The sequence below is a fragment of the Vigna unguiculata genome, chromosome 2, assembly GCF_037176805.1.
Source record: "Vigna unguiculata cultivar grain cowpea cultivar isolate G323 ecotype 2 chromosome 2, ASM3717680v1, whole genome shotgun sequence".
Taxonomy (NCBI): domain Eukaryota; kingdom Viridiplantae; phylum Streptophyta; class Magnoliopsida; order Fabales; family Fabaceae; genus Vigna; species Vigna unguiculata.
In genome coordinates, this window is record NC_140793.1 from 15,734,889 (window position 1) to 15,756,495 (window position 21,607).

General features: G+C 31.6%; 1 protein-coding gene and 1 pseudogene across 1 annotated transcript; one reads left to right on the forward strand and one right to left on the reverse strand.

The window, feature by feature from the left end:
• The first annotated feature begins 12,099 nt into the window (after window positions 1-12,099).
• LOC146888359 (uncharacterized) lies at window positions 12,100-14,283 on the forward strand (annotated as a pseudogene).
• A 1,045-nt stretch (window positions 14,284-15,328) lies between these two features.
• Window positions 15,329-17,168, reverse strand: LOC114168983 (uncharacterized). The gene is made up of 2 exons (XM_028053991.2): window positions 16,806-17,168; window positions 15,329-16,256 (listed from the first exon to the last, which is right to left on the reverse strand). The coding sequence occupies exons 1-2, from the start codon at window positions 17,147-17,149 to the stop codon at window positions 15,395-15,397; spliced, it is 1,206 nt and encodes a 401-aa protein (XP_027909792.1). The 5' UTR covers window positions 17,150-17,168; the 3' UTR covers window positions 15,329-15,394.
• Window positions 17,169-21,607: the final 4,439 nt, after the last annotated feature.

The following is a 21,607-nucleotide window of genomic DNA, read 5'->3' on the forward strand; positions in this document are numbered from 1 at the left end:
TACCAAATAAAATTTCATGAGAGTCAAAACATTTATTAAATTTGAAAACGTTAATGAAATCTAGTTGATAAAATTTAAAAATATTTGAATATATATATATATATATATATATATATATATATATATATATATAGGAAAACAAATATTCAAATTAAAAAATATTTTAAATGTCTTACTTCAATTTTTTAAGTTATAATGAAATATATGTTTTATACAGTAATAAAAGTTGTAATACATCATCTAATCAAAATCACACAAAGAACAAAGATTAAATTAATAATAATAGAATTTTAACATATATCTTTCATCTTTTGCACTTCAATATAAAAAAGATTTATGACAATTATATTAAATTATTATATTATAGTAAATAAAATTTATTTATACAATTATGGTGATAACATTACATGTATGCTAATTAGCTAGAAAATAAAAAATTTCAATATAGTATGCTACATGATAAAAATAAACAACAAATAAAATATTAAAAAAATGATCAAATGTGTGTCTTAAAAACAATTTGAGATACCATTGAATGAAATTGCACAAAGGAAAACAAATATATAATTAAGGGTATGATAAGATGAATAATACATTAGAGATCTAAGAAAACTTTTCAAATATCAACATAGTCGATGATTGAGAGATAACGAAAATTGTTTTAGCAAAACAAAAAAGTTTTCCACATGAAACAAAAATTAATAATAAAAGAAAAAAATATATTTTTTTTATATTACCAAGTAAATTAAAGGTTTATGTTATTGAATACTTAAATTGAGAGTGTTAAACATTCTCATGTGAAAAGAAAATGCATAATAAATAGAAATATTAAAAAGAGTAGAATTATTCAAATGTGAAATATAAAAAATATTTAATTGGCATGCATCATTTGAACATAATTGCATAAAAGTTGTGATAAAACGAAATATATCTTGGAGATGCAAATGAATTTTATGACAAGTCAAACAATTAGAAGTAAAAATAAAAAGTGTGTAATATATATATATATATATATATATATATATATATATTTGCAAATTCTATTTTTGTAAAACATAGCCTTAAGGAATATAAATATATTTATGTGCATACAACATTTTCTATGAATGTGAGATAGTGTGGTAGATGATAGGTGATCAAATGATACATTCATTAGTGTTGTTTTGCCATTTTAACCTGCGTTATAGGCATCAGTTATCACTTAACCAAAACATAAAATAGCACAGTGGCCTTTTTGCAATTATTTTCAACTTTTATACCTCAGTTCAACATATACTTGAAGCAGAAAACGCCTTTCTACTTCGGTTCTCAGAAAATCGATGTCAGAAGGTCTTATATGCCTCGATTTTGAAGACCCGAAGTCTAGAAGTTGACTAATATTTCAAAAATGCCATTGGGGCAGCGATGTTTGGCCTCAAGTGGAATTGGACCGCTGCCAAAAATTGAATCAAGGCTATAAGGTTCGTTAGGGTTCAAAAATCGTGAATTACTTTTCTTCTTCTTCTTCTACCTCGTGCGCGTGTTCTCTCTCTGGAAAACAGTTTTGGCCACCCACCCACCCACCTCCTTCGTTGTTGTTGCGGCTGCTGCGTTCCAGCCACTCGCGAGTACTAGACATTTGGCTCATTTGCGTTTTAGCTTGGCAAAGTGCGATTCAGGGCTCGTGAATTGGGCATGAGTTCATTGTGTTGCAGGTGCGTGGGTGGAGATCTGTCGTTGATGGTAGCGAGACGTGTAGGTGGCGACAGTGTGAAGAAACTCGCCGTTGCGACGGAGGTGGTTTCACGATTTAGGGGAGGAGGCGCAATTTAGGGTTTGTGATTTACTGCAGATGGTTGATTTTTTTTCGCGTTTCTGCAAGTTTTGTGGTGGCGCAATTTACGAATTGGTCTTATGGTGAAGGAGAAGATTGTGGTGCGAATCTTTGGTGGTGAGTTTCGGACGTGGTGGTGGCTGATAGAGTTGCGATGGAACCATGATGGTTGTCTAGGATTTTTGGTGAAGAAGATGGAATGCAGAAAGGCACATATGGCCTCGGTTCTCAGCAAAACCGAGATAGAATATGGAGTTTCTGCTTCGGTTAAGACCCGAGGCAAAAGGTTGACCTTTTTTGGCCTCGTGGTAATAAGTTAAGGTGACCTTTAATTTAATGACAAATAAGTTGCATCAATAGTGGTTACGTTTATGATCAAAATATATCTATATTTGGCTTTTAACTATGTCTTAAATAATAATCAAGTTATTATGGTTATAAAGTGCTCCAAGTATAAGAAAATAAAATATTTGCAATTCCTTTTTCTTTGTAGCCGTAAAAAAATGTATAGGTGTACATATTTCTTTGTAATAGGATTTTGAATAGACATATTTATATTTCAATTCTGGGCCAACTTTAGGCCTCCATTTAGGCCAAGAGAGAGGTGCCCAAATACATGAAAAGTGATGTCTCGAAGAGAAGGCTTGAATAAAGAGTCCCAAATCACTTAGAAAATCCTTTTCCAAGCTGTCAACACCCAATTTCGTCTGAGTAAATGCATTTGTTTTTGTTAAAAAAACAATAATAAAAAAAATAATATATAAAATAATAATAATAATAATAAATAATAAAATAAAATAAAAAATATGTTTTGATTGATGGTAGGTTTTTTTTAACTTTAATTCTACGATGGGAAAAAAGAAAAAAAAAGAAGAAAAACCAAGAGAAGGAGAATCTAATTTATTTTTAATTATCACACTCTTTTCATAAGCCAAAATGTTTTGTACATATTTTCACCCCCACTGTTTGCTATTTACACTCCTCACATGACATGTCAGTAAAAGACGTTTCATAATTTCTATTTTTAGAGAAGGGTATAGTATTAGGAGCAATATTTTTTAATAATAATTTGAATAAATATCTTGCATTTACGCTTATGTGATGCGTCTCATTGATTTGTCAACCAGGGAAGATATTATTAGAAGTAAATCTTCCCGATAATAATGTTTTTTTAGAGAATGGTATGATTTTAATAGTTAGAAGAAAATATTTCTGGTAATAATTAGGATCAATTATATGAATAATATGTTATGATTTGATCACGATCTTTATGTGATAGAAAATATGATTCTAGTAATTACAAACAATCTTTCGTTAATAATTATAATCAATACCGTGGATATTATATGACCATTTAATTTCTATAATATGTTTCATCAGGACCAATTACTTCCTCATATATTTTATTATAATTAAAGACTAGGATTTTAGTGGTACCCCAATGTGCCTATATAAGCACAAAACTTCTCTAATGTAAGACAGAAAAAAAATCGGAAAACCCCTCTCGTTTTTTATTACCAGAGCTCACATGCAAAAGGGGGTCACGTTAAGATAAATTCTTTTTGCTCCTAATGTTATTCATGATTCTATTATAATATCAAATGTATGATCGTTTGAACTATTGCATGAATAAATGTGTTTGGTGTTCGCATGTTAGATGATGTTGGGTTTGTCATTGATGTGCTCAACCTTTATCTTTCCTTTTAATTGGAATGCCATTTAAATAATAAAAAATTCTTTCGTAGGCTTTAATTCTCTCTAAAAAAAGATAATAATAAATAAAAAATAAAAAAATATATTATTTCTTTTACATGAATATCATGTCAAGTCTTGGACTTGCTTAATAATAAAAACACATTCATAGGATTTTAATTCTTTTTTTAAAATTAATAATAATAATAAAAAATTAAAATTATAAAATCATTTTAAATATCATGTCAAATCTCAGATTTGCTTGATAACTAGATCTTTATCAAGTAGAATCTCGAGTTCTCTTTATATTAGTAATATATATATATATATATATATATATATATATATATATATATATCTAAAATTTAAAATAATAATAATAATATCAAACAACTTTTTTTAAAAGAACTACGTTGTCCTTGATTTTTCAGATGAAAATACGTAGGAGCAAGGTACAATCCTCGTCGGGCCCAAAATTTAAAAAAAAAATTGTTTTAATCTTTAATATTTTTGTATGTGTTTTTTATTTTGTTTGATTTTTTGGGGAATAACAAATATTTTAAGCATCAAATTCTACTTTGCACACTTAATTAAAGAGAGAATCGTCTTAAGACGGGCGTTGTGGGGTGTTAATACCTTTCCCACACGTAACCGACTCTCGAATCGAAATTTGGTTTTGAAGACCATTCTTTTAAGGTTTTTCTATAGTTTTCCATAATAAACTATGGTGGCGACTCCTTTGTTTTTTTTTAAATTATTTTTGCTGTCCTGCCGCGATCTCGGTTGCGACAGATGGCGACTCCACTAGGGACATGTTTGAGAGTCAATCCTATTACTTGAGTGTGCAAAAGGTATGTTGTTTTAATATATTTTTTTCCCTATGTCTTTTGTTCTATTTCATGTATATTTATCTATCTTTGTTTGTCTTGATGTCATCTTTATTTGCTTTGATGTCTTCATATGATTATATTGTTAAAATTATTGAACCTAGAGTAGAAGACAATAGCTATATATGTCTAGGAATTTTCTAGTTATTTTGCATGTGTGGATTTGGGTAGTCTTAGGTTGCTCCCTTCACACACTAGACATGGTAGGCTAGTGCATTCATTTTAATATTGGGGTCCTATACCCATACCTGAGTTAGCCATTAGGAGTGGAGGTCCAACGATTGTTATGCTAGATCTCGGATCTACTTAACTATTGTGAAGACTTCATCTAGAGTTTGCTTCTTCTGGACATGCCACATATGTTAGGTCGCCTATCATTGTGGATTATGTTCTAGGGTTGACTTCAGCTCCAGAGGCCATTGAGATTATTTAGAATTATCCCTTGAATTATCACGAAAAAGCCCGTAGACCAGAAAATAGATTTTCTCTACACCTTCTAGGACATAAAGGGAGAGTGCACTATCTCTTTATTTTTTTTAATATTCATTTTTTATAAAATTAAGTAGTTAAACTGTGTCAGATTTGCATCAACATATCATGTAAATAAGGGCCTCTCGAGGTGCATATATGTATTACATCTCATTAGGCAAGTTAGTTAAATGCATATCATGCAAGTTTTTTTTAATAATTGCATCACAATTACATCAACATATCATGTAAATGCCTCTTGGGCCATAAGAATGCATTACATCCACATCTTATCTTCATTCATGCATGGTACCATGCACATAGTTTTAAGGTAAATAACATTTTTACATTTACTTAACACGTAACATGGATCCACTTTGGATTCATGTCAAAATGTATAATGCATAATATTCATCCCATTGTTTTTTCATGCCACCTTGCATAGTACATACCATACATACACTCACATGCATGTGTATAGGTAGTTTCCAAATTTGTAGCATCTTGCATTTTTGTCACTTTGCATAACACATAACATCCATCAACACCACATCTTGAAAAAAAATTTCACTATAATAAATTAAAAATTAATTGTTTCCCATTTTTTGCTAATAAATTCTTGGAATCTTGAGAAAGGTGAAAAAAAAAGAAAATAGATTATTCTCTGGTCAAATCAGTTAGTTGAATAAATATTTTTTTAAAGCGGCATGCTTTTAAAACATTGCTCTAATATGTGTACATGGAATTACTCAAATTCATTTCCTTTCCCATCACCTTGCCCTCATAAATCTTTCTTTTGTATTCCTTGGAGATCATCATAAAGGTGGCATGTGCCCTAAAATGAATTTAAGTTGAAGTAAGTCTTTGAACACAGAAAAAAAAGAAAAAAATGAAGAAAAGTCTGCTGGACTGAAAATCCAAGAGGGCGGTCTAGACAAGAATATGAAAACAAAAAATAGAAAATAATACAAAAAATAGTAAGGGCAAACAAGGGGCAACCTCTAATGTGATTGAATTTTTTCCCCTTTGCTTAAAGCTTTTGAAAGTAAAACAATCATGAGTTGAAATGATGTGTGGTCATGTTTCTTTATCAAGAAAAAAAATGATCTTCCTTTGTTACCCATTTTGATCCTATAAAAAAATCAAAATATTTTCCTCAGTACCCTGAACAAGGGTCACCTTCATACTGAAGTTAACATAATGTTTGCATCTATTTCATTTGACTTGTAATTCACCAATAAAAAAAAGAAAAAAGTTTAGGTAGTGAAAAAAGAGTTGGAAAAAAGGAGAAACAAGAGTTGGAAAGTGAAAAAAAAAGTGGTGAACAAAGGTAGTCAAATGAATTTTAGGTGCAACATTAGATAAAGACTCTTGTTTTAAATAACCTTTATATTATTTATTTTGAGCCTTCACTATCCATTTTTTTATATACCTTAGCCTAGCCACAATACAAGCCTAATAAAATCCACACAAATCAATGATTGATTGTTGTTTTTTGAAAACTTTAATTTAGAGGAAAATATTTTGTCATGTTAAGAGGTTTGTCAGAAAAAAAATGAAAAAGTGTTCAAAGATTTGCTTTCAAACACTGGGGCAGTTTATTTTTGGTTGTCATATTTCCATCGAGATCAAAATTAGCATGAGTAGTCAAATCAAGGTCATGCCCTCTCATTCTTTCATTCTTCATGCGTTTCCTGTCATATTTTCTGCTTTGAGCCTAAACTTTGATTTACCTTTCTCCTACCATTACTCATTCTTCTCACCTTGAAATAAATTGGCGAGACGTTTCACTTGCTGTTCTTACAGTCAGATATCTTGAATTTGAAAAATTATTGACTTTGATTGTCAAGCTTACATTGGGGCAATTAGTATGAAATCTCCCATTATTTTCAACATTCTCATGTTATCAACAACTGATTCAAGCTCAAATACATTTTGCACCCGAAGACCAATCTGTATCCTCAAATTGGGGCAAATTTTGAAGTCTCCATCCTTTTTTTATCAATAATTGGGACAAGCCCAAACACACCTCATGTCCTGAAGTTAACTCTTAACTATCAAATTTGGGCAACTCCTTAGTCAATTACCTCATCTAATCCCTTCCAAGAACTTTGGCAATTTCATGTATGTCACTCAAATAGTGTTCAAAAAGCAATGATACAGAAGCGAGTTTCTCAATAAACTGATCATACCAAAGAATATATTTCAAAGAAAAAAAAAATCAAAATAGAAGAATTCCATAAATCTAAAAATAACAACAGATTGGGGATCAATTGAAATAAGTTTGATACAATGTAAAAGGTGAAAAAATACATGAGGGCATGCTTCATGCATAGATTCATATCTAATCATGAATACATCATTAACTTTTATGAAAAAAAAAATTTAACAAAGGAACTTTCATCATGCATTTATACATTAATTCATACATCAAAGTTTCAAATTGGTACATGTAAAAGTAAATCATAACATGTTCATCATACACTAATATTGTAATTGTATTCAAAAAGAAAATCCATTAGTCATGCCAACATTATCTTTCACTATGCATGTTTGAAATAAACATAACAACATTATCACACATCATAATCAATGTTAAAAAAATATATGCATGTATATCATGAAAAAAAAGTCATAACAAGCATCAACATATTCTTGCACTCATAAAAAGAAAATTCATAACATGTGTTAGCATTTGCATGCATTCATACACATGACATCAATTGTCAAACAAAAAATATCCAAACATGTGTTAGAAAATTAGGTTCTATGTAGTATTTGGTTCAAAAAAAGTCACATACATGCCAACACATTCATGCATATATCATATTATATTAGCATATTCATGCACATATCAAATTATGTTAGCGTATTCATGTATGCATAAATCATCTAAATGCTCAAAAATAAAAATTCACAACATGTCTTAATCATCATGCATCATGTACATGCATCATACTTCTTTTTATGAAATGAAAAAATTCTTGTCACTTTTGCGAATCGAAACCATCTTTCTTTGTGAGTCAAGGTTTCCACACCTTGTTTCTATGTGAGTCAAGGTTTCCACACCTTGCCAAGGTTCCTACACCTTGTTTCTATATGAGTCAAGGTTTCCACACCTTGCCAAGGTTCCCACTCCTTGTTTCTATGTAAGTCAAGGTTTTCACACCTTGACAAGGTTCCTACACCTTGTTTCTATATGAGTCAAGGTTTCCACACCTTGCCAAGGTTTCCACACCTTGCCAAGGTTTCCACACCTTGCCAAGGTTTCCACACCTTGTTTCTATGTGAGTCAAGGTTTCCACACCTTGCCAAGGTTTCCACACACTATTTCTATGTAAGTCAAGGTTTCCACACCTTGCTAAGGTTTCCACACCTTGTTTCTATGTGAGTCAAGGTTTCCACACCTTGCTAAGGTTCCCACACCTTGTTTCTATATAAGTCAAGGTTTCCACACTTTGCCAAGGTACCCACACCTTGTTTCTATGTAAGTCAAGGTTTCCACACCTTGCGAAGAATCTCACACCTTGTAGCTACGTTAGTCAAGGTTTCTACACCTTGCCAAGGTTCCCACACCTTGTAGCTACGTTAGTCAAGATTTCTACACCTTGCCAAGGTTTCTACACCTTGTTTTTAAGTCGGCCAAGGTTTCCACACCTTGCCAATGTTTCTACACATTGTTTCTATGCTAGTCAAAGTTTTCACACATTGCCATCATTTTTTATACACTTTTTTTTACGTTAAACAAGGTTCACAAACCAATTCATCTAAGTCATCTATTTTGCTTCATAAATTTGTCCATCTAGAGATTCAAGTATACACTTATCACATGATTTGTCAAGAACAAATATGATTCTCATTCATTCATGCATTTACAAAATTCAATTCGAATTTCACATATTAGAACCCTCTTCATAGAATGGTTACAAACTTTCATTTCAATATCGGCCCCCTACTAGGTAATGGTCAAATTCAAGTTTTCTTTTGGTATCTCAGCCCTCTGTGAGGCAATGGTCGAGTGTAGGTTTTCTTTTGATATATCGGCCCTCTGCTAGGCAATGGTCGAGTTCAGGTTTCGTTTGGTATATCGGCCCTCTACGAGGCAATGGTCGGACCAGGTTTTCTTTTGGCATATCGGCCCTCTACGAGGCAGTGGTCGAGGTTAGGTTTTTTGTTGTTATATCGGCCATCTGCGAGGCAATGGTCGGGTTCAGGTTTTCTTTTGGTATCTCGGCCCTCTACGAGGCAATGGTCGAGTGCAGGTTTTCTTTTGTTATATCGGCCCTCTGCGAGGCAATGGTCGAGTTCTTTTTTTTTCATTTTTGAAACCCGAATGAAATTAGTGTTTTTATCTTTACTTATCTTTTACTATGATAATATGAAAATTTCACTTTCATATTATCTAGTCAAATCTAAGTAAAGAGTGGCAGCTGTCAACACCCAATTTCATCCGGGTAAATGCATTTGTTTTGTTAAAAAAATAATAATAATAAAATAAGTAATATATAAAATAATAATAATAATAATAAAATAAAATAAAAATATGTTTTGATTGATGGTAGGTTTTTTTAACTTTAATTCTACCATGGGAAAAAAGAAGAAGAAAAAACTAAGAGAATGAGAATCTAATTTATTTTTAATTATCACATTCTTTTCATAAGCCCAAATCTTTTGTACATATTTTCACCCCCACCGTTTGCTATTTACACTTTTCACATGACATGTCAGACAAGGACGTTTCATAATTTCTGTTTTTAGAGAAAGGTATAATATTAGGAGCAATATTTTTTTTATAATAATTAGAATAAATATCTTGCATTTACGCTTATGTGATGTGTCTCATTGATTTGTCAGTCAGGGAAGATATTATTAGAAGTAAATGTTCCCGAGAATAATGTCTTTTTAGAGAATGGTACGATTTTAATAGTTAGAAGAAAATATTTCTGGTAATAATTAGGATCAATTATATGAATAATATGTTATGATTTGATCACGATCTTTATGTGAAAGAAAATATGATTCTAGTAATTACAGGAAATATTTCGTTAATAATTATAATCAATATCGGGGATATTATGTGACCATTTAATTTCTATAATATGTTTCATCAGGACCAATTATTTCCTCATATATTTTATTATAACTAAAGTCTAGGATTTCAGTGGTACCCTAAGGTGCCTATATAAGCACAAAACTTCATGCAAGACAGAAAAAAATTCGAAAAACCCCTATCCTTTTTTATTACCATGCAAAAGGGGGTCACCTTAAGGTAAATTTTTTTTGCTCCTAATGTTATTCATGATTCTCTTATAATATCAAATGTATCATCGTTTGAACTGTTATATGAATAAATGTGTTTGGGGTTCGCATGTTAGATGATTTTGGATTTGTCATTGATGTGCTCAACCTTTCTCTTTCCCTTTAATTGGAATGTCATTTATCTTGATAAATAAAAAAGTTTCTTTCGTAGGCTTTAATTCTCTCTAAAAAAAGATAATAATAAATAAAAAATAAAAAATAATATTATTTCTTTTACATGAATATATGTCAAGTCTCGGACTTGCTTGATAATCAAAACACTCCTTCATAGGCTTTTAATTCTCTTTTTTTTAAATTAATAATAGTAATAATAAATAAAAATTATAAAATCATTTTAAATATCATGTCAAATCTCGGATTTGCTTGATAACTAAATCTTTAGCAGGTAGAATATTGGGTTCTCTTCATATTAATTATATATATATATATATATATATATATACTAAAATTTAAAATAATAATAATAATATCAAACAGCTTTTTTTAAGAGAACTACGTTATCTTTGATTTTCCAAATGGAAATACATAGGAGCGAGGTACAATCCTCGTCGGGCCCAAAAAAAAATTGTTTTAATCTTTAATATTTTTGTATGTGTTTTTTATTTTGTTTGATTTTTTGGGGAATAATAAATATTTTAAGCATCAAATTCTAATTTGAACACTTAATTAAGGAGGGAACCGTCTTAAGACGGATGTTGTGGGGGTGTTAATACCTTCCCCACACGTAACCGACTCTTGAATCCAAATTTGGTTTTGAAGACCATTCTTTTAAGGTTTTTCTATAGTTTTCCATAATAAACTATGGTGGCGACTCATCTGTTTTTTTTTTAAAATTATTTTTGCCGTCCCGCCGCGATCTCGGTTACGACACAAGCCAAAGATTTGGTCTTGTATAACCCTTGAAGGTTCCACCTAAAGTGCTCCAAGTCTCACATCTCTTAGGCTAGTGTGTAAGAGAAGCTATACCATTCTATAAATAACGTTTCTTGGCTCTTGTAAAAATCATTTTTTAATCACTTTGGAATTTCATGGTTTGGCATCAAGAGGAAAGTCACCAGGACAAGAGAGTTCAATTTGGTTTATGGACCTTCATCATGTGAAAAGCAATTAAGAATTAAATAGTTTTGTTTTCAACTTTGTGAAATTGATATCTAGAACAATTGTAGATTAATTCTTCGATGGCTTTTTGGATGGAAGAGCCATTTTATGTTTTCTTATTTGCTTTCAGATTCAACTGAATTTGAGATTCTCGAAAATTAGCGTAGTTATGAATGAAGTGTTTTCTCTTAAATTGTATAATTGAATCTTCGAAAGAGGCCTTGAAGGTTTGTTAGGATGACAGTCAGAGTGGTAGAGCTTGAGAAGAAATATTGCAAAGGACAAAATATTTTCTCATAACTTGTATTCTCATGTTTGTTATCAATTGAAAACTTGAAAATTTATATTTCTTGATATACTCTTTGTTAGATAATCTTAAGTTTTGTTAGATAATCTTTAATTTTGTTAGATAATATTTAGATTATGTTTTAGATGATGGAGTTGTTTTTACTTAGCAAAGTGATATGGTATTTTATATTAGTAGTTGTTATTTTAGTTAGTTGGAGTATCTAAGATTTAGTTTGATAATATGGGATATTAGATTAGATTAAGATTTAGTTTGGTTTATTAATATTTGGTTTATAATTGGATATATAATAGCACATTCTCCATCAATGAAAAACACCACAGTGAGTTACGTTGCATATTCTTTTAGTGCGTGTGAGTTTTTTCCAACAAAATGGTATCAGAGCTTTATGCTCTGAGTACTACCGGGTGAAAACAAAAAGGAGAAAGAGTGAGAAAAAAATAAGGAGAGAGAGTGAAATAGTGTGAGCAAAAAAAAGTGTGTGCTTGATTGCTTTGTGAGAAAAAAAAGGAGAGATGGCTAAAGTTGTTAATGGTATGACGATGCCGCAATTGACAAAGAAAACAAATTATCATAATTGGTGTATGCAAATGAAGACCCTTTTGGGATCCCAAGACATTTGAGATATAGTGGATAGCGGATACGAAAAACCTGCAGAGGACGCAAATCAAATGGTGACCTAGATTACCGCGTTGAAGAAGACGCGAGTGAAAGACAAGTTGGCTTTGTATTTCTTGTACAATGCGATGGACGAGTCAGGCTTTGAGAAGATTGCAAACGTTCCATCTTCAAAGGAAGCATGGGATATTCTAGAGGTTGCATACAGAGGGAACTACTGGGTCAGACAAGTTCGGCTTCAAGATCTCAAAAGAGAGTTTGAAGGGTTGAAGATGGGAGATAAAAAGTAGGTAATCGAGAAAATAACTCGGGTAGAGAAGGTCGCCAACCAACTCGGCAAGAATGGAGAGCCAATGTCAACAAGTCAGGTTGTGGAAAAAATCTTGAGGTCATTGACAGATGATTTCGAGAGCATTGTATGTGCCATCGAGGAGCCGAAGGACCTGTCAGTTCTCTCAATGGAAGAACTTGTCAGGTCATTGAAGGCCCATGAACAAAGGAGAGGAAAGAAGCATGAATCACGTGATGAAGCACTACAAGCATAACTTGATTTGAATGAAACTCGGAATACTCAAAGACGAGGTCATTGAGGTAGAGGACGAGGTGGCCGAGGTCGAGATGGACGTGAAAAAGGTGATGTTGAAGAGAGCATGGATCAAACCAAGCAGTAGAATTGGCATGGCTGTGGTCAAGAAAGGGGCCAAGGAGATTAGTCCAAGTTAGAAGTGGAATGTTTTAGGTGTGGCAAGTACGACCATTACACAAGAGACTGCAGATCGGCAAGTTGTGGCAAGGTCGATCATATAGCAAAATATTGTCAATCGAAAAAAAAAGAGAAAAATCTTCTCACAGAGGAAGATGAGGAGGAGGAGATAGGGATTTTAATGATGATGCAAAACTCCAATGCCGAATTCAAAAGTGGTAAATTGAAAGTTGAGTGGCGTTCAGGCCATGTGAAGGAAAGGAGATCAAGTGACGAGCTTAGTCCAGGTTGTTTAAACTCGGTCTGGTATCTGGACACTGGAGCGAGCAATCACATGTGTGGAGATGAAAGTTTCTTCAACAAACTCACCAAGGTGGAGGTCGAATTAGTGTCATGTAGAGATGATTCTAAGATGGTGATAAAAGGGTGTGGAACAATCCAACACATTTAGCAGGATGGTCGGGTTGGAGAAATCAATGATGTCTACTATGTTCCTGAGTTGAAGAGTAATATTTTGAGCATAGGTCCGATAGTGGAGAAAGGAAACTCGATTCTAATAAAGAAACAAGTATTGTACTTGAAGGACAAGCATGGTTGGCTAGCAGCCCGAGTAGAAAAGAAGAAAAATCGGATGTACAAATTGGAGTTGAGCATCCTGCAGAAAATGTGTTTGAAACGTGTGGACAGTGAAAGTATGTAGCTCAGGGATGAGAACAAACAAGTGGAGAAGTCGGCAAAAAGGTTGAGTGTCATAAATCATTCCAATAGCAGGGAGAGGTTGTCAAGACGTGTGGACAACTTGAAAAGTTTGTCAAAGAGTGTGGAGATCTCAAACAACCCGAAAAAGGGACTTGGAGAGCTCGGCGGAGCATGAGGTCAACTTAGTTAGCTTCGTGGGAAGTTCGAATAGCTTGGTGGAGCAAGTGGAGTGCCCAGCTCATTCGAGGGAGCAAGTGATCACCTTGAAAAGCTTAGCAAGGAGCCTAGGTAGCTCGGTAGAGTGTCCAACTAGCTCAGATAGCACAGCACGGATTATGGATGCTCGGATCTTGAACAAGTAGAGCAGTTGCATGCCGAGAAGGATCTAAGAGTTGTACTGGAAGTGCAAGATGAGAAGTGGCGACTTGGAATGGAGGATAAGTTCAGTGTGAAGAAGGTGTGGGAATTGTCTAATCTCTTAAAGAGAGCTCGGCCTATTCAAAGGAATCCAGTTAATGACAAGTCGGCCACAAAGACAATAAAGAATCCAACAAAGGGTAAGTCAGCCAAGGTTAAGATGAAGTCGGTCAAAGAGAAGATCAAGTCGGACAAAGAGAAGATCAAGTTAGTCAAAGAAAAAAGCAAGTTGGCTATGGAAATAAAAGATTGTTTGGGATGAGAGAAGAAAAAAATTTAAGATTATGGGGGAGTTTTGTTAGATAATATTTAATTTTGTTAGATAATTTTTAGATTATGTTTTAGATAATGGAGTTGTTTTTATTTAGCAAAGTGATAGGGTATTTTATATTTGGTGAATTAGATTTAAATTAGTTGTTATTTTAGTTAGTCGGAGTATCTAAGATTTAGTTTGATAATATGGGATTTAGATAAGATTAGATTAGATTAAGATTTAGTTTGGTTTGTTAATATTTGGTTTGAAATTGGCTATATAATAGCCCATTCTCCATCAATGAAAAACACCACAGTGAGTTATGTTGCATATTCTTTTAGTGTATGTGAGTATTTTGCAACAAACTCATTTTATGTTTCTTTTCTTGCCATAAGCAAAAATGAAGTAAATATAATATTTCAATAATTTTTCTTTGACTCTGCGGTGGTACATCATGTCATTATAACTTTAGGCAAATTTTCCTAGTCTCAAACATTTTGCTCTTGCTTTACAGATTCTTTGTGCTCTAATGGACGCTATATCTTTAATCTTCATTAATAGTTCCTGAAAATGAATTATCATCAACACTTGTTTTCACATTAACAGTTAGTTTCACTAGCCAATCTAATTTTCGGTTTTTATTCATTTTAGGCTATGATACACCGATACTTTAATTTGTGACACGTATCTGTATCTGATACTTTAAAATGCTTTACTGATACTTATCAATGAAGTATATAATATATAAACTAATACTGTTTTTATAATAACAATAATTTATAAATTTTTATTTTGAAAATATTTAATACATTTTAATTTAATCTGGATTCACACGTGAATAGTCATATATTTCTCATGTTTTAAAAAAAAATTGTATATTTTTCAATATCCATATATCTTGTATCTAGTCTTATATTAACATATCTAATTCACATGTCGTATTTGTGCATCATAGGTTTTAGATATTTATATGATGCATATAAGATTTTGTTCTCAATGGGCAATCTGATTTGGTTTCCCTTTGTCAACATTAAATAACATTATAACTCAAATATGCAGAAAAGAAAAACAAGAACTAATCAAACATTAAAGAACACAAATATGCAGAAAAAGAAAACAATCACTCCCATTTGCACCTAATTTGATGTTTGTGTCTGAATTCGTAAGTTAGCACCATTCTGCTATCCATTGCCTTTAATACAAAACTTTCTACAAGCACATAGCAACCAAATTTCACCCACTTGTTCATTACACCTTCAAACTTCTCCACTCTTTCCACTCTCATTTGCCTTTCATTCCCTGAAACCCACCCAACTCTTTCTTGCTCCCATTTCATTCCATCAACAATTTCCAAACTCAGTCCAACACTTCTTTCAGACGCTCCATCGCCAAAACTCCTGAACCACACCACTTTCTCATCATCCACACCATGCTCATCCCAAACAGCTTCCCTTCCTTCAACCTTGGCAACTTCTGTTTGAACAACAACATCTACAAACACATCATGGTTCTCACCACTGTGTTCATTGTTTTCCTTCGAAAATATCTTCTCCCATCTTTGCTCAAGTGTCAACTCATAGAACACTGACTTCTTCATCTGTTCCTTCAGTCTTATTCCTTCTTTCACAAACATAAAAGGACAGTACCACTTTCCAACAACCACCGATTCAGACCTATCATTAGACAGTGGAAAGTTGACACCAGGAAGCTTGGCACGCAAGGAATCATTGGCGCCTAAAGCTTCACGTAAATGGTAATTGCTGGGAGTGCGAGTATAAACTGTCCAACCTTTATACCTCAATAAACCAGAAGGAATTCCGTCTGAGGCAACCGACTTTGCATGGAAACCGTAATTCTTTTTCATGATTTCAACCTGCTGATAAACATCAGAGGGATCCAAAGGTCTTGGTTTAACATCGTGGACAAAGCTGCAACATAAACAGGTTCCCATGTTCTCTTCCTTTGAACTTGTGCTAGCTTTTCTGAAATCAATTCAAGAATCAAAATGATATTTGAAAACACACTTGTCAAATGCAATAACTTTTGTTTCTAGATCTGTTAAGATAATATCATTAGTATCGATAATCTGTTTTCTTGTCGGTAATTCTTGTTACGATTTTCTTATTTTCAAGGTTAGAAAAAGAAGTCATATTTAAATTATCCTTCATTTCAACTCTTAAATAAAGTAAGTATATTGAGACGAATATTATCCAAAATGTTCAGAATTATTAGACTTGAACTGAAATACACTTTAGAATTTCTGTATTGTTTGCGTGGGACTTACCAGAATGTGAAAACATGCTTCTTTGTTTGTCAAAGTTTCTCGCAAATAAGTTGAATTAGACAGACAGCATAATACTAATGTGTGTTTAATACTTAAAAGTTTATAGATTGGATTCTAAAATTTATGGAGGCCATTTTTCATTCTGGTGCAGAAAGAGTGGTTGGGGGAAATACTTTAGTTATCCTGAAACCACATAAAAAGCGTCCTTTGAACTTTAACTGAAATAAAAAGTGATAAGAATTCATACCCTTGATGCTTCCCCCTCCTTCTTATCACATAGTAGCGGTTTGATGAGAGTGGTTGATTCAACACTGGAACAAACAAGGCTTCTTCATCGTCACTTCCATAGTTGATGGTTAAATTTTTGTCCTGAGGAAAGGGAAGATCCCTGATATTAGAGTCCTTGCACAAACCAAAACATGAGTATGTCTGAGCTTCTTCATCAAAGATTACAAGATAACCTGAATTTGGTCCTGCTGGAGGAGGCTCTGAAAGAGCACCGGGGTTCCTTTTGTACATGGAAAGGGGTCTTGTCACATACATTTTCTTCTCACTCTCGTATCTTTTTCTGCAGCTTAACAACGCATACATACTAATAGTTGTTTTGGTTTCATATATACGTGTCTGTACAAAAATCAATTCATTGACTTAGTCAAAGTGCTGTGGATAGAATACGAATGGTATATTCATATACAATATTTTTCGTGTACGACAAATAAATAATATTTAATTATATATACGTGTTTATCCATCTAATATAAAAAACACTGCCTTCTTATCACGGTAATGTAAAAAAATAGTTGGAACTTTGAATGGACTACAATCAATTTATTTATTACGTAAAAGCGTGTGGATGAGTTTGCAATAAATGGGTCAACTATATACGATGTTCATTGGTATAATCCCATGGAATATTTTACATTCACAATAACCAATATTGAATTTATCGGAAACTAATATGAAATTCATAATTGAATGACTAAATGTAAAACACAATAAATCATAGGAAAAAGGTTAAAGTATTTTTTTTAGATGATTTAAAAATTCTTCATAAAGGAGCATTTGGCGTTGGATATATTAAAAGAAAAAGAATATAAAAAAAAATTAACCACATAAAGTATTTGACAAACTATACCTAAAATATTGGAAGAACATAGGCTTCTATATAATTTTTATTTAGTTTTTTCTTTAATTGAATAGAATTATTGATATCTAAATATTTAACCAAGTTACATATTCAAACTTCCATCCTTTAAATAAACAGATGGTCATAATCTGTAATTTGGTTTTAGTTTCCTGATTCAACCGTGACAGCATGATAATGAACCACACGTAACTTAGCTGCTACGGAATGTCCTATATACGACTAATCAGATATGTGTGTGCTGAAATTTCTTTGTATGTAGGTCGATGACAGATTATTTTTAAGCAACTAAAGGAACTTTTTTTATCAAAAAAATACTATGAATTTATAAATAATTAAAGGACGCGAGGTATTCCGATCCGTTTACAGTATATACAAAACAAATACTTAGGGTATGTTCTTTGGGTGATGATTTGAGAGGAAGGGAGATGATTGATTTGGGTTGATTAAAAGATGATATTTATGTTATTTTTTTTATGGATTTAAGGATAATAGTGGAGTGGATTTGAGAGTAATTTTTGTGAAAGTTTGTGAAGAATTTAACTGATGTGACTAAAAAAATTAAATTTAATAGATGAAAATGTCGAATGACTTAATTGTCCTTAGTGTTAAAAAAATATAATAAAATGATATTTAGATAAATTGTAATTAGTTTTTCATATATTATTATCATAAATAAAAATATTATTAATATTTATTAATTGAAAAAAAAATTAAAAGGTTAAATTACTCTTTTGGTCCTTCTATTTGTCATGAAATTTCATTTTGGTCCTCAAGTTTTTCGTTGTCTCAATTTGGTCCTCATTTTCTTAAAAATGACTCAATTTGATCCTCACCGTTAACTTTGACTAGACAATGTTAAGTCAAAAAATGACTCAATTTGATCCTCACCATTAACTTTGACTAGACAATGTTAAATCAACGCCACGTGTCAATTTCTGATTTTTTTTTTAATTTTTTTAATTTTTTTTAATTTTTTAATTTTTTTAATTTTTTTATTATTTTGACACGTGTCACTTCACTGTTGTGCCACGTGTCAAAGTGACTCAATTTGGTCCCTATATTTGTTTTTAGTTTCAATTTAGTCCCAAATTTTGTCAAAATGAAGCAATATTGTCCTCCTTATATTGAGACTCAATTTAATCTTTATATACAACTTATGATGATATTCTTAATAAAATTGACGTTTTTATTAAATATTTGTAGAAATATTTTTAAATAAGTTTTTTTTAGTTTTATTATTAAACAAAGTTAAACCCCAAACTTAATTTCAAAAGTTAACAATTTTGTCATCATATATAAAGGCATCAAGTGTATCATATTATACAAACTTAGTAAAAATTAAAAATCAAATAACTTGTTACACATAAGTTTAGGAACTAAATTTCAAGTTCAAAACAAAATCAAAGTCTAATGTTTGATGTAAAATTTAAAGTTAATTTAAAATATTTATAGAAATATTTAATAAAAACATTAATTTTAGTAAGAATATCACCATAAAATTTATAAAAAAGTAAATTTAGTGTCAATTTAAGGAAGGACAATATTGTTTCATTTTTACAAAAATTGGGACTAAATTGAAACTAAAAACAAATATAGGGACTAAATTGAGTCACTTTGACACGTGGCACAACTGTGAAGTGACACGTGTCAAAAATAAATAAAAAAATTTAAAAAATTTAAAAATTTTAAAAAAACCAGAAATTGACACATGGCGTTGACTTTAACACCGTTTGGTCAAAGTTAACGTTGAGGACCAAATTAAGTCATTTTTAAGAAAATGAGGACCAAATTGAGACAAGGAAAAAATTGAGGACCATAATGAAATTTCATGACAAATAGAGGGATCAAAAGAGTAATTTAACCAAATTAAAATATATTTGATTTAGAAAAGGGAAAATGCACGGCTTCACAGAGTTGGAATGGCACACAAAGACAGTGAATGGAATGGAATAGATTCCACAGAAAACATAACCGGTTAAAAGGGAAAATGCATGACTTGACATAGTGCATGGCTTGACACAGTTGGAATCGGATCCAGCAAAAACTTAATAGGTTCCATTGAAGCACTGCATGGGTCATTTATTTGGAATAAGATAACGATTGCAATACTGTAAAATTAGCTTAATCACTCTCTAATCTCTGCATGCCAGAGGGATGAGATGAAACCACATATCCCTCAAATTACCATCGTTCTTCGCTTTCAAATCTAGGGAAAAGAACACAAATATTCTTCAGGTTCATCACTTCCTATCATCTTTGCACAATAATCATCCATATAAGAACACATTGTTAATGTTTATCTCTTAAAACACGTATTCTTGCCCGTCTAGGAAAAAAACATTACAATCCAAATAGGAAAAAAACATTACAATCCAAATATTGTGATTACAAAAATTCGGCCTACACTGATTTACATCTACAATGTTGAAAATTTCCTATCTTATGTTTAGCCTTTTATAATATAGCAAACCTAACCTTGAATTATCAGATTGACTAGAGTTGTCATCAAACAACATTTCATACTAGGATTTAAGTTGTTTACACAATTTAACATGTTCCCGCTTTAATATCTGCTGAAAAATGTGTTTGACACGTCAAAAAAATTTAATGTAATTAGACTAAAAGGACTATATCCATTATAAAACCCACTTTCTATTTTAAATTTTTGGGCCCAGTTTAAAAATTCACGAGGCCTAGTCAGCCACTTGTCTCCTTTCAGAAAACCCCTTCAATTTTTCCACCCAACTTTTCACTCGTTTTTCCTTCATTCACTAAAAAATAACTCATCTCTCTTGCTCTCCTTGAAACAGAAGTTGAGCTAGAGAACTTGTGAAATCCTCCTTCGAGCTAACCGAACGCTCCCTCTGTGTAAGTCAAACTCAAACATACTAACAATTCAACCTATGACATTTGAAAATTTTCAAGCTTTTTATAGCCACAATTCATGTGCCCTTGATCTAATAAAATCATTTGATAAACCATTGATAACATACGAAAACAATAATAGAAAAAAAAATTGTATGTAATATATAATTTTGTACAAAAATAATAATAATAATTAATATAAAAGCATGTGCTTAAGCACAATTACTTTGTTAGAATTTTTTTTAATAAATTAAACGAACTTAATTTAAGCAAAAAATATATAGAGTAGGATAATATAATAATCAAACAATTTGGATAAAAAAATACTAACATATATAAATATGAAGCAAAATGAGCCAATACACACTCATGCAAATATTCAAGTTTGCAAAAGGAATAACAAATAATTTTATTTTTTAATTAAATTCATTTATTGCAAGATTGAGGTTCAAGTTAATATTTTTTCCTCTTTATTCTTATATTACAAGTAACAAAAAAAGACATACGATATTCCCAAATGTGTAAATAAATAGTGCAATAATCTCAACCATGATAGTTGGTCTTTTATTTGATACCTTAGAGCGACATGAGGAGAGTTTCATTGGGTCTCATGATGGGCACCAAATGTTCTTATTGGAAATACCATAGATCTTACGAGGTGAAATGAAGAGACTAGATCGTTGATGTGCAAATAAAACCGAAGGAAAATCCATATGCAAAAGATCACTAATGCTCAAGTCAGTAAGAGGATAAGAATAAGAAAATATGAATATATAAGAGTATATGAGATTGAATGTGTGTATTTCTTGTGAGAATATCATTATTGACAAATTATAGTCCATTTAATTTATTATTTCTATATATGTATATCAATTATCATATTTAATGAGATTTGTTGCATACTATGCTCATAATTGTATTTACTATGGTATAATATTTTGTGATATACTATAATTGTATTTATTACGAGAATAATATGTACATATTGTTGAATATCATGAGATAATTATATTGATTTAATATTATTTTCCAGCTTG